Source organism: Colossoma macropomum, unplaced genomic scaffold, assembly GCF_904425465.1.
Source record: "Colossoma macropomum unplaced genomic scaffold, Colossoma_macropomum, whole genome shotgun sequence".
Lineage (NCBI taxonomy): Eukaryota > Metazoa > Chordata > Actinopteri > Characiformes > Serrasalmidae > Colossoma > Colossoma macropomum.
Genome location: NW_023494784.1, coordinates 20,427,335 through 20,442,025, shown reverse-complemented (window position 1 = coordinate 20,442,025; position 14,691 = coordinate 20,427,335). Strand labels below are relative to the sequence as shown.

The 14,691-nt window shown below is 36.2% G+C and overlaps 1 protein-coding gene across 2 annotated transcripts; it reads right to left on the bottom strand.

The window, feature by feature from the left end:
* Window positions 1–862: 862 nt before the first annotated feature.
* On the bottom strand, window positions 863–13,492 carry si:dkey-3d4.3 (ras guanine nucleotide exchange factor F). 2 transcript variants are annotated; one of them, XM_036591077.1, is made up of 8 exons: window positions 13,091–13,427; window positions 7,084–7,282; window positions 6,876–6,958; window positions 5,851–5,929; window positions 5,629–5,675; window positions 5,394–5,514; window positions 3,871–4,051; window positions 863–1,884 (listed from the first exon to the last, which is right to left on the bottom strand). In XM_036591077.1, exons 2-8 carry the CDS (start codon window positions 7,247–7,249, stop codon window positions 1,296–1,298), a joined length of 1,266 nt encoding a protein of 421 aa, XP_036446970.1. In that variant the 5' UTR covers window positions 7,250–7,282; window positions 13,091–13,427; the 3' UTR covers window positions 863–1,295. The 2 variants fall into 2 exon arrangements, with proteins under 2 accessions (XP_036446970.1, XP_036446890.1); XM_036590997.1 differs by lacking the exon at window positions 13,091–13,427 and adding an exon at window positions 13,435–13,492 and having other exon boundaries at window positions 864–1,884.
* Between the last annotated feature and the right edge of the window lie 1,199 nt (window positions 13,493–14,691).

The window sequence follows — 14,691 nt, the reverse complement described above, 5'->3', positions numbered from 1 at the left end:
ACATGGACACGAGGAACGTGGCCAAAAGTGAACCACAGCGTCTGAGAGTGACCAGACGTCGGCGTGAAAGCCCTCTAAAAATAACACTTCCTCAGCGGCGAGCCAATTTCTTATAGGTTAGTGGGCCAAGACAGTCACGGTCATGTGTGGTTTACATCACTGCAGACCTGCTGTTACTCTCTAGTGTGACTCCTGCGTCTCATTGGCACAAAACCTAGACTACTGAAGGTCTCACCTGAGTGTCCTTACAACACAGATACAAACAAACATGAACTACTGTTTCTTACTACAGCTTGTATAAAGCAAAGCCATTTAAAGTATGTACTTGTTGAGGTCACTTCTCTGTGTCTATTTGAACTGTATTTTAGATTAGGATAATTAATGTTGTTCTTATTTATTACTGATAAAAGAAAAAAGCAGTTACTTATATACTCATATTTGTATTTATAATATATTCTATTTCCTTTTTTTATCTAATCATCAACGCTTGTTTAGATAAGCAGGTAAAAACATGCGGCTAATGAAGGGTTACATTTCCCACAGTTATTGATTTCTACATTACAAAATCTTCCCATATTTGTCAGTCTTTAAAAGAAGCATTAGTTGAATCTGAATTTTGAAGGTAGCCTACATATGGTGAACTGTTTCACCTAATTAGGTTAAATCTAAACAAGAAATTAAACAACTAAAACTACTTTTTAAACTTTTTAGTATGATTAGATCACAATGTATATGATAAGGTCCATTATGTTTATTTTTAAATTAGAAATATTTGGTACATTTGACATTTTTCAAAAGTCAGAAAAAAAAAAAAGTCTATATATATATAAACCAATGTTAAAGACTCTGATAAGACTCTCTAGACAATGTAAAAAGCATCTGATGATTATAGCAATACTGGTAATACAAATCTTTTGTTTCATGGCTATTATAGTACTTAGCGTAATACATTGTCTTGAACAAAATATTAATAAAAAATAAGCATCAGTCAACATAATGCACAAATATTTCTCTTTGAGGTATGTTAATTATATGAAAATCTGTGTTGTTGCAATACAATAAACTTTAAGAATTACGGTACTGAAGACAATGAGTAAAACAATGGAAACAAAAATATATGTATAAAACAGTTTATACAGTGCATATGTAAAAAACAATATATAAAAAGCTTTTGTAAAATATTTTAATTCAACAGTGCATTAACATCTGGCTTAAACAGTACATTAACATTTTGCTTGTACTGGACAACCAAAGTCATTCTGTTTCCTCTTACATAATGGCTCACCTCCTCTAAGTCAGCTCTCTGCCAGTGTCATTTGCCACACTGCGATGGCAGCCTGCTCCTTTAGAGGTTTACCCCCTAATATGAGCAGCAGGTTAGGCATTTCGTGGGCCAAACTGTCCTCTGTCTCCTCTGCTGAATGCTTACTGTCCTCTGTCTCTCGCATAACTTTGTGGTTCTCAAAGGTAAGACAGCTCCCCCAAGGCTTAGTCTTGTCTAAAGCCTGCCCATTTTTCTCCCCCATGCGTATAGTCTCAAGTTCAATATCTTCTTCAGGCTGCCATGTGGATGGACTGGATGGGAAACACTTGTTCTTGAAAGGTCTGAGCTTATTGTTGTTGTTGCTTTTTGATGGGAAGGTAGCACTGATATTATTGGGTGGTCCAGGCTGGAAATTAGGGCCAAGACCCACGGTGCAGTGGTGAACTCGGCATGGAGCGGTGAATCCAGGCAGTGAAGGGAGCTTCTCCCAGGTTAATGTGGTCAGACTGAACCTCCATAGACAGTTCCTGGGGGCACTCTGGGTCTCTCCTCCACCAAAGAGCAGCATGCTGTCCTTGTAGACCACCACTGAGTGGCCCATCAGTTTAGTGGGCCCTGAGCTAGTAAAGAAAGAAAACAGAAAATCAAACATTATTAGAGTGCAATAAACAATCAGTTTAGCACTTGTTACATGTAGACTCAGGATCAGAAATCTACTGTACATTCATTATGTTCGTAGACACTTGCTCATTCGGCGTTTCTTCTGAAATCAACAGAGTATTAATAGAGACTATGTCCCTCTTCACTGCAGCAACAGCCTCTACTATTCTGAAAATGCTTTACACTAGATGTTGGAACAATGCTGTGAAGATCTGAATGCATTCAGACACAAGAGCATTGGAGAATTGTAAGGGGTTAATGTTTATTAACCAATTAAAACAATGGATCACAAAAATGTGTCACCCAATTTTTCCACTTTCTTTAGTTTTAGCTTCCTTAGTTTTACACTGAAGCTGTGGCTGATGTTTGAGATAAAGGACAAGATGTGTAAACTTTTTTTTGCTTGATTTTTTTCCTGCTCCTTTACAGAGAGTTGACTACACTGTAACAGATGTATCGTTACTGTCAAAGTACTGTACATTTTAATGGTCAATACCTTGTTTGTTAATGGTTAAATGCATGTCAGTAAACCATAGATACTGTATTTTAACACAGAAATAAAATGTAAATTTACAAAAACAAATGATCAACTCTATTTCACAGACATTTGCATTTATTAATGGTTGTTGCTCTTATTATGGTAAAATTGTTGTTACTCTTAGTATGGGTTACTAAGGGGGGGCTCATTTCAATGGACTAATATTAGCTTCTTAAGAGATGATGCAGTTGCATCCCACACCAAATAGCTGGTTTATTAATCACTGCAGTAGTCTTCTCATTGGAAACAATATCATAGCAGTGTAATAGCCACTGTCGCAGTAGTTGCGTAATTGGATTGCAGTAGATAGATCAGCAAAAATGAACCGTTTTGAGGTAGTGTAAATAAATCTGTCATCACACAGAAAAGGATTCCTGTCCATAGGGATTTCAAATAGATCAGATCACATAGATATTATATAATATTATAATTTCATTCTAAACTTTGTGCATCTATTTTGTTTTTGAGAAGTACAACAGTTGATGTATAATAAAAAAAATACATACATAAAAATCTAATTTTTTTAATAAAGGTAGTATTAATTATAATAAAGCATTGATACTAATTGTATGTGTAAAGCCCACTTCCAATGACATATAAACAAAAAAGAAAATTGTTGAAAGCAGTCTATAATGCATTTCTTACTGCAATCCCAAAACATATCAGAATGTGCTGAAGGTATCAGTGTTGCAGACAGTACAATAAGGCATGGGAACCTTTTTATATGTTAAGTATATGTATGCATTTAGCTATAAAGTTTCACCCTTTTTGCCTGTGTGTATACTTGATAAGAAATAAAACCCTATCATTAATAATTAACCAACTAGCTGTGAGAGAAGGTTAATTCAGTGGCAAGTGAGCCAGGTTAAGTACAGGCAATGTACCAATTCTCAGAGCTGAGGTATCTGTCTTTTGGCTAATTTGCATTTCTGACTGGTTTACAGTGTTTAGATTCTAGTACTCATTACAAAGGAACAGTGTTACGAAGTGTTGCATGGGACAGGTGGCTTTCACTAACTCATTTGACACAACATATTATGTTTCTGTATAAGCTGAACTAAGATTTTTATTTTGTTTAATAGTCTTATTTGATCATTTTGATTTGTTAACCTTATTTGTTATAGTTTCCTACATTTCCTGTCTTATGTAGTGTTTTAATAATAATATTTGGTCCTTTTTTATTTTCTTTTCTATTGTTTTACTCTCACAAATTTATATTTCCTCCTTTCAATACTTTTTTTCAATATGTGTTTTCATATAATGGTCAACTACATTGTAAATGAGGATCCCCCTTAATGTAATCTGAGTTTAAATAAAGATATATTAATTGATTGAATAAAGACTTGGGTTTAACAGTGATATTTATTATTCTTGTGTGTAATGTGTGTTGATCATATGGCTCACGCACGAGGCTCTGATGTAGCTCCAAGCCTGGCTGCTGAGGCTCCATCTCCAAAGGTCCCTCTGCTCCTTCAGGCCTTGCAGGCCACCATACAGGTACATACAGTCCCTGTGGGTCATGGCAGAGTGACTATGCCTGGGTCCAGGACCTACAGGTGCATTGATCAACAATGACCACACCCTAGAATCTAAAACAGACACATACAGTATCATCACCTGTAAAGGTCATACAGGTATGATTAAGCTACACTGTGCAGAGACTACACGGACCAGGTGTCAGACGACTTTGTGAACTCTGAATGCTAAGGGCACTGGTGAAACAGTGCTGCAGAAGGCTTTTGTAGCATAAACGCATAAGCAGTTAACTGATTTTTGACACAGCATGTGGACCTATTGTTGGTCTTTTTAGTCTAAATGGGCCAAATCTCAATCTCAATTAGTAAGTTATTTAGGGAAGAAAACTTGCTGCTCCAATGGACTCTTTATGGCACTGTAGTTGCTTTAAACTTAATGAAACTAAATGAAACACACTTGAGTTGCACAACCCATTTCAAACTAAGCCATAACAGTTGCTTTGGAAACAAGTTCTACGAAAACAACCAAATGCTGATATAGTGCCTCATGTGATCATGTCAAAAACATTTTAATGATTAATTTCATAGCATTAATAGACAAGACGATAAAACAGAAGTTTATTCATTAAACGGTTGAACATGAGATCCTTATGACTGACTTCATGTAAGGTTAGTAGTGTTTTATTTTGTCAGTTACCTGAGCCATGACAAGAAACAAATAGGTTTCTCAAAGCTAATGTTTCTCCAACCAGTTGGATTAACTAGCCAGCTAATGCTAACAGCTGTTTAAACGGTTGCTTGTGCTAGTGCTTTTTCTTCTTTGTTAGCCTTTTGTTATTGTGATCTACATAGCTAGAAAACACCCCTAATTTTACATAGAGCTTAGATATCTTTAATAATCAAAGGATGAAAGTTATTACAGAAGGGGAGACTGAGATGTGCTTCTCGATGAACTCACAGTGTTTCAAGAACAGGATAGACAAGATATCAAGTACAACTGTAATGGCTACTTAAACATTGATTTTTAAAGGCTTACATACAAAGATCAGACAAAAAAAATTAAAAATATAGTAAAAATATTTTCTAGTTTTCTGATACTGACATTTGAAAAAATGAAAATGGTAGCTATAAATGCTACAATTATGTACACATAAATAACATATACACTGTTTTTTTTCTAAGTGCTTCATGTTAAGTTGCACCAAAATTACGTTCAACACATGAAACTAGCCGCATGACAGTTTCACCGTGTAAAGCCAGATCTTGTTTTTAAGAGTCTTAACCTCATGCAACTCAAAAATATTGCAGTTATCTAAGTTTACATTCTGTGATCATTTTGTCTTTTCTTCAATAATATTATGCTTACCATTTTTCTGTGTGTTATTCATATTCATGCCTCACTGAGAATGTTTTCTCATGATATTCTATCCCGTGTACAAAATATTATCGTACTCACCCAGGTCTAATCTCCAGAATTCCTGTGAGGTCCCTCTCATGTCAATGTATCCCCCATAAATATACATAGAGGATTCCAACACTACAGCACTATGTCCTTTTCTATTGGATGGCACCACATGCTAGCAAAGAAGGATGAATCTCATTTACAACAGCCAAAACACACACAGTCACAACAGTCTATTTAAGAAGATTTGACTGTAAAAATCCACCCTGTTTTTATAAGTGTCTTTTACCTGAGAAGGTGAACTTTGCTCTTGTAAATGTAGCCACTTTTCTTTACCTGCAGAGAATAGAAAGACAACATTACAGTGAGAATCAATAATGGCCATTTTCTTCTTCTGCATGCTGCAAAAATAGTTCTGTGAAACAATGTATTACCAAAATCATTCTAACACATGCATTCATATTAAAATCATGTTTCAGTGATTTATTACAATGCAAATCTCCTGCATCACCTGTGTCAAATAGCCAGAGAGGTGTTTTTGAGTTTGAATATCCTGAATCTCTCAAGCCTCCAAAAATATAGAGCAAACCCTGAGAAAGAATAAAACCATAATGTGACACAACAACATGAGTAATATTTTCATTGTCCACATGACGTATCCCATTCCTGTCAAGTCTGAAGCCCCTCCATGTAAAGCCATAATTACATGTTAAGACAACAGTAAATAGTTGGTTAAAGGGGAATTCCACTGAGATGTAAACACAGTCATTCAAAGTGGTTTGACGTAAGATGGTGCATAATAGAGGAACTTACTGACTCAGATTTCTTTACGGTGGTGACGACACCACTGTTGTGATGTCTACAACTTAAATATAGCCATAGCTTCTAAACTGTGGAACCCTCTGCCCACTCTTTTAAGGTCTGCTGATTCTGTGGAATCTATCCAAAACCACCAGTTCCTGTAGATGTGTCTCCTGAGGTTTTACATAGCTGTGTCTCCTGAGGACTACAATGGCAAATAGTGTCTGAAAATATATGTTTTCTTTGGGGATCTTACCTTACCTTACAACAACCTACATGTACCGCTCTGCCATGTATGGATTTTAAAAAATACATTTTGGGCCAAAACCTTGACAGAATTATTGTAAAGCAATGTATTCATAACCATTTCATGTTACAACTTTTTAACTCTGTGACATAGCATTGCTTTAGACGTCTTACTACATTTCTTTAGAATGGTGTATTTTGGTGCAGACTCGTGGTGGTCGAACACTAGAGGTCATAGCACCTAAGCTGTGGAATGCTCTGCCCACTCCTTTAAGGTCTGCTGATTCTGTGGAATCTTTTAAAAAGCAGCTAAAGACATATCTTTTTAAACAGGCATCTTAAGAGTATGCACTGTGGATTTCCCCCTTAATGTTTTGTTTAACTACCTAAAATCTAACTTGTATGTAGATCCACACTTAACGTACATTTGTTTAATAGTTTCATAGTAGTTACTGGATAATAACTAATTTATTAATTAACTTAAGTCACCTGATGTGCCACCATGCTGTGTTCCTCCAATTCTTCAGGTGCCTCGTCACTACTACAGTCCAATTCTTTCCACTCATTGAGTGCTAAAATGACAAAATACCACTGACATGAGAAAATCATCTTACTTCATCATTCATCAGTGAGGAATGGAACTGCGTCCAACCAGTATCAGATACAGCTTTCACGTAGAGGAAGAGGGGTGACTTACCCACATTGTATTTCCAGAAATCCTTTAAGGAGTACTTCCGTCTACCTCCAAGCACGTAGACATTTCCTCTGTAGGCACAAGAAGCGTGCTTAAAGCGGTCACATGGAGCAGGAGAGTACTGAGGCAATGAAATCCACAGGACTTCAGGACTGCTCCTCTGGTTCATACTAGGCCTCTGAGGGGGATCATCAGTACACACCTAAAAATCAAAAGGACTGTTGTTGAGACCAAACCTGGAGTTTCTATTAGAATGAATAAAAAATGCAAAGAATTACAAGCCACATGCAAAAACTGCTCTGGTTGAAATAACAAGAGGCTGTGACAGTTGTGAGGAAATTTTATTCCAGGTATTCCAGTTTATTACTCTGGGAAGTGATATGCAGACATATGATCAGAGCACTCAGATGCTCTATAGTCCAAAGAGTCCAAGAGTCCAAAAGCTACACAGAAACTTCAAATGTGCTTATACGGGTTCATTTTTATCAAAAGAAGAGGGTGCATATAAAGAAGGTGATTATTTTAGCCTAAAAGACTTCAGCAATAACAATGCTGCATGAAATCTTACTGTGAATTCTTAATCTAAGGATCAACAGAGTTCTCACCCGGCCATTACCAACAGGGAAAGCCAACAGGGAAACCTCTTACTCTGCCACATCTAAAAATATTTGGTATAGTGGAATCTTCAGGGAGCTACTTAACCCAAAAGGGACACCATTAGGTAAACATGTACTGGCGTTTATATACAGGCAGCTAGAATGAGGTCTTGATATCTTCTTTAAAAAAAAGAAAATCTGTAAATACTACACAAAAAGTCCTAAATATGTATCAGAAGGATTGTGATGATGTCTGTGTATCACTACATGTCATAAAAAGGTAGTATTTAAAATTAAATAATAACTGATCAACAGTAATTTTCCAAAATCTATTATTCAGTATTGACTGAATGCCTCTTCATGAGAGGTAGTTGTATAATTTGGTGGGTTTACACCTTTATCATTGAGTCTACAATAATTCTTGTGGTACTGATTAGCTCTATTTGCTAGTCAACATGAGAATAAACTGCTGACTGGCTGTTTAAATGACATGCCATAAGCAAGTTAGTCATGTTAACACTTTTTACATTCTGTGCGGTGCTCTGCAGTCCACTGCGTTCAGTAAATATACTCACTTCAACATGTGACAGTTGTTTCTCTTTTAAACCACACCCACTTTCAAAATAACTAATTTTTCAGGAACCTGTGTCAAAGTCAAGATTGGTATTAGTATTGAACATTTTTTAATCATACTCAGCTCTATAGGAAGTTTGTGGATTTAATACCAAGAGGGTACTGAACTGTACAATTTGCAAAAAATTAAGGGTGATAAACACCAAACATAATGCAAATTAACAGGATGAAAATGCAAAATATCTGGAAGCTGTTTTTTTCTACATCAAAATCATACACACCTGTGGCAACAACAAAAGAAACAAACACACAGGCAGAAATAAATTTTTGGGTAGGCCAATGAAAAAGCAGGTATGCCAGGTTGATAGATACAATTTTCCAACGTGCAATATCATGACTTCTACCCTATGATGATACCAAAATCAATAAAAAGCAGATCAACCAGAGTGCTGGATTCACATAAACACAACCAACACAGCAACACCCTTTACTATAAAGTATGTTTCTGCTCACCACAGGTACTACCTTTGCCCAATGAAGTCAACATAATGGAAGTAAAATTGGACAGTGAGAAAATAAGATGGACCATTGGATTTGGTCTTTGGTCTATGTCTTGCACATTTGTGAATAGTTCAGAGAGTGCAATGATATTAAATGGCCATAATACAATGACAGCACTGACAGAAAACACTTCAAATTTCATTATCTTAAAAAATGCAGCTTAATAAAATATTCTTTCTTTATTTGATTGAGTAGGCATGTGATCAATCTGGGTCGGCCCAGGTCTAGCCATGGTCCTCACAAAACTCCTCACAGAAATGGGAAGACAATCATGCAGGCTACTTTCCATTTTGGAAAAGCAAAGGCTTTCTTAGGGTGTAATATTTTTCTAGTCAACAGTTTTCTTCACTAGACTGCTGACAGACCTGTAGTCAGCAGAAGCTGCAGGATGTGGTAAACACTGACAGCATGTCATGACCATTGTAGCACAGTATTGCAGACAAGCTGTGTGTGCAAACACAACTTTAATTATACGCAGTTGGAGTAAAATGACCCCTATCCCTAATGCAAAAATCTTTTAAATAGAAATATTTGACCACACAATGTGGCAAATGTTTTTAAATGTATCTTAAATATATGTCAATATATTTACAAAATATCTTGATATACAGTATGGGTCATTTTATACCAACTCACCTAGCCCATGGCCCATAGTCACGGATTTTCTTGAAAAAGAAAAATAATGTGAAAACTATTAAGGTGAAAAATCATATAGCTCTACTCCAGGTACATTTTTAGTTATGCATTTTTGAAGTTTGGCTCTTTTCATCATTTTCATAATTCTTTGTATGTGCACTCAAAGCCTCAACTCAATTGCTTACTTTACACTGGACTGTGTTGAAATTTGTACTGAACATCCAAGAAACCCTAAGGATAACTTCCAACATTCATGCAAACAGTTGTTGCTGAATGTTTCACAGTAATCAAATTATGAAAATATTTTTTTTTACCCAAACAAAGAATCTTTAATTTTCAAAAATGAATATCTTCACTAATTTTTACTTTCGTGTACCCAGTTATTTGAGATAGAAGAATAAAATAGAAGTTGTTTGGTCCCGGATTTATTTTCTCAAGAAGGGTTATTTGAATTTGCTTGACCTTTTTATGATAAACTGTTTTTCACTGTAGATATATAAAAAATGAAATGTCATATTACTCCTGTATCATTTGAAAACTTTTTGAAAATAGTTAATATCTCACTTTTCACTGGCTGTAATATTAGATGCAGTGGTTTTATTTCATAGGTAGATATTTGTACTATGTTGACTTCAAGGTTGTCTATCTCTGTGTGATACCTGTTAAGCCTGTGTTTCACTGGGTTCCGGAAAGTGGCAAGTTACAGCTTGTAATGACTTGATTTGTTGCATACTAGATAATGTTAACTTGCTCTGTGTGTGTGGACAATTTTACTTATACACAGGAAAAGATGTTCAATTCATTGTGCTATTGGTAGGGGACTTCCCACAGCGACCAGACCTCTCACTGTCAGATTCAAGTGCTCATACCTAACAAACCAGCCTACGTATAACACAACAGGGTGCACAATGACCATTTTACTGGTACTTAACAATACTACCAACAACAACAACAAAATGTCTTTGTGAGCACTTCACTGGGGCCATCAAAGTGAGCACCTTTCTTCGCCAGTGTCTCAAGGAATTAAGCCCACGACACTTCCAGAAGGCTCAACAGTGGTGTCAGATCCACGCCAGAGCCACCCCTGTCCATACTCGCGATGGGTTAGGACACGTCAGTATCAGAGACATCAACAGATACACCTCAAGATATACCCAAGAATTATTGAGAAGCTTCCCCACAGCAAGCATGTTTGAATGCCAGTCTGTCTGTGTTCGCTGGTGGCTCTAAGTATGCCATTCTTACACCCCATAGATTTAGGTGGCTTTAAGTGTGGCACTCACAGACTATTTGGAGACATGTGAATTAGCCTGTTGTTACAAGATGTTTGGGAAGTTGATGCTGGCATACTTTGACATACTTTACAAGATTTTCTAGCAAATTCAAATAGTGCTTCTTCGGAAAATGTACAGCCAAAATATCTTAAAAAGTGTGTTTTCAGCTGTGAAGCTAAGATCTGTGGTACTCAATCTTTTATGCAGGATCAAAAAACTTCTAGATGTGATAGAACTATATTAATACTACACAGAGTTGAGACCCGGTTGCAAGAGAGTGAAAATTAGTGGAGATATACATTTTTGAAAATTAAAGATTCTTTGTTCAGGTAATAAATATTTTTATAATTTGATTACTGTGAAACATTCAGCAACAACTGTTTACATGAATTTATGCTAGAAATCATCCTTAGAGTTTCTTGGATGTTCAGCACAAATTTTAACCCAATATAGCGAAAAGTAAGCAATTGAGTTGAGGCTTTGAGTGCACATACAAAGAATCACAAAAATGACAAAAAGGTCCAAACTTCAAAAATTCATAACTAAAAAAGTACTTGGAGTAGAGCTATATGATTTTCCTATAAATTTAATAGCTGTTTTCACATGATTTGTTTTTTTTCAAGAAAATCCATGACTGTGGGCCATGGGTTAGTGAGTTGGTATGGAACGGCCCATACTGTATATCAAGAGATTTTAAAATATATTGCCATATATTTAAGATAATCTAAATAAAACACATCTTTCTATTTAAAAGATTTTGGCATTAGGGATAGGGGCCATTTTACTCCAACTGTGTCTAATTAAAGTTGTGTTTGCACTCACAGCTTGTCTGAAATACTGTGCTACAGTGGTCATGATATGCTGTCAGTTTTTACCACATCCTGCAGCTTCAGGTTACAGTTCACCTTCTGCTGACTCCAGGTCTGTCAGCAGTCTAGTGAAGAAATCAACAACAACATTACATCACAACAAAATTAAAAATAGCAAAAAATTAACAGTTGGTGAGGCTTAGAGTGCACATACAAACAGCTACAAATATTAAAAATCACATATATTAACAGTTATACTACGAGATATTTTGGATATAAAGTTATGCTGGTATATTAAATACTACTTAAACTAAAATTACAAGCAGTGCATGTAAATATACACTCACTGGCCACTTTAGGTTTACACTGTACCTACACTCAGTGTCCATTTTATCAGCTCTACTTACCATACAAGTGCACTTTCTATAATTGATAAGTTTCATTCTAAAATGCTGTACTTTAATTTGTAACAATTTTGGATATAATGAGTTTTTGAAAAGAATAACAGCTGACGTACAGTGGAAAACATTTTTATTTCTCTAATAAAGGTGGTATTAGTCATAATATACCAATGATATGATGTGTAAAGCCCACTCCCAACAACATATATCATGAGTAAAGTGAAACCCTTCAATTATAGATTGTGATTGTAATCTGTTTCTCTGCATATGTGGGCAGTAAATTGTACACAACGTTTAAAAACCCCAGTAACATTGCTGTGTCTTTTCCACTTGTACCAACACAACACACACTACAATGCCACTGCCATGTCAGTGTCACTGCAGTGCTGAGAATGACACACCACCCAAGTAATACCTGCTGTGGTGGTCCTGATCATTGATGGATGGGGTCAGGGGAATGCAGTTCATAACATCTAGTAACTAAACTGAATGTACTTCCCAGCGACAAAGGACCACTACACTCACTCTGAACACAGAGCCAGGTGAGACACAGGCAGGTCGATAATCATGACCTGTAATACTGTACTACAGTACATAATCCTGTAATTTACTTTATAAGAGATCTAAAAATATCTTATCTATGAATCCATTTCATACTCAAGACTGTACGTTTACTATTTAGTATCCATGTCTACACACTTAAAAAAATGCTTAAATAGTTTTTTGCATGGTAAAATGGTTCTTCTGATTTCTTGGGAGTGTGTTGTATATGGTTCTTAATAGAAACTTTTTGAAAATGGTTCCATGTAGTTCCAAAAAGGGTTCTAATATTGTTAAGATGTCAAGCTTGTAACAGCAGAAGAACCCATAGGAACCATTTTCAAAAAGGCGCTATATAGATCTCTATACAACACATTCTCCATCAGTCTGAAGAACTTTTCACAGTAAAAAAAAAACATTTAAGCCCGAAATGGTCCTATAGAGAAATAGACGCGTTCTCTTTACTAAAGAGCCCTGAAGAACTGTGTATTATCACTGTTCAGCGGCTACATTTAAAAACTGAAGTGCCGACGCGTCGTCAGCTGAGTGAGGCAAACACAGCGGAGTGAAGAGAACAGCTTTTATTAAAGTCAGATGAAGTAAATACGCTCTAGACTTACAAACAGAAGTATTCCCACTCTTCATTAGTTTCTATCGCTGTTAAGGAACAGTCAGTTCCCTCTTAACCGTTATTCCCCGATCAGGTCAACGTCCTCAGGGCTTTCGGTGTTTGGTAACAGTGCGGGCTAACGCCATCTTCACCGCTATTTCTGGAGAAAACACTACTTCAAAGAGGCGTGGAGGAAATCGTGTGACAGAAAAGAAACACGCCGTCTTTACAACTCTTTTCAAATCTTTAACAGCCTCAGTAAGTTATTCAGCGAACACGAACACATTAGACTGAACTACAGTCTTGATTCTCTCCTGGTTTAACTGTAACTGTTGTTAAGTTTTGATCGCTTACCGTGTAGAAGCTTCTCTCACTCTTCCCTCAGTTATAGTGGGCTACGCGAGGTGGGCGGGGCCAATGATACCGTTCCCCAACGTTGTTTTTGTACCCTGTCAGCTCACTGTCCGCAGTGTGGGAAGTGTTGGAAGACACCTCTGAAACTCTGAGGTTTTAACTGAATGAATGAATGAATTCATTAATGGAGCAGCTGCAGTTTCAATATTTCGAGCAAACCCGCGTTTATCTGTAGATTTGATATCCTGCAGTCAAAATTACAGCCACACAATGAGATTAGGTTTTTAGGGAAGTTAGGAGATGTTGGGCGTAGACTGATTTGGTTGGTATTATGTCGTGCTAACTAAAGCTGTGTAAAACGGTAGCACACTATATATATATATATATATATATATATATATATATATATATATATATATATATATGTATATATGTCCGTGTTTGACTTAATTATTTGCCCCAGGGGAAGTTATATAATCGTGACGTTGGATATTCAAAAAAAATATATTAATAATTAAAAAAAAACAAAAAACAAAAAAAAAAACGTATCATCAATTCATTAGTCTAGATTGAGTCTAGATAACATTACCTGGTATGAAGGCACCTGAATGATGGACACTTGTAGATCTGTTGACACAGATTAACTATTTCCTGCAGCAGTGTCTGCAATTCTGGCACACATCTGCTATTATTAGCAATTTTTATTAGCCTTGAAACCAGGAATTTGTCCTTTGGCATTGCCCACACCCCACAGTCAGATTAATGGAAAAAGACACCACTTCCAAACAAATAACAACAATGAATAAAAAATGTGATTAATGTTAGTCAAAATTTCACATGTAAAAAGACTTATTCTAACATTCTAACATGTCAACATTTAATATCAGGGACACAGGGGGTGCTGAGGGTGCAGGGTGGCACAAAGAGAGGTATGATAATTTACCCTAATCTTACTGGTCAGAATCTCAGATTGAAATGTTATTATAAGTCTCAGAAGATAGATCAACCCCAGTATACCACTTGTAGTGGTCGAGAGAAATTTAAGCCTGAGAGTAAAGTTTTCCTGTAGTTTCACATCCTTCCATTGAAAACTATTGTGGTTTAGGGAATTTCAGTCTGCTGTTTACCACCTCTTCTCAAAATGTGCAATCTAACCTGACACCTGTTGAAAAACAAGCTCTTTCTAGATTATGTTAAGACAAAGATAGACTCACAAAATCTGCAGATAAAGGTGGGGATTTGGTTATTGTTCCTAAG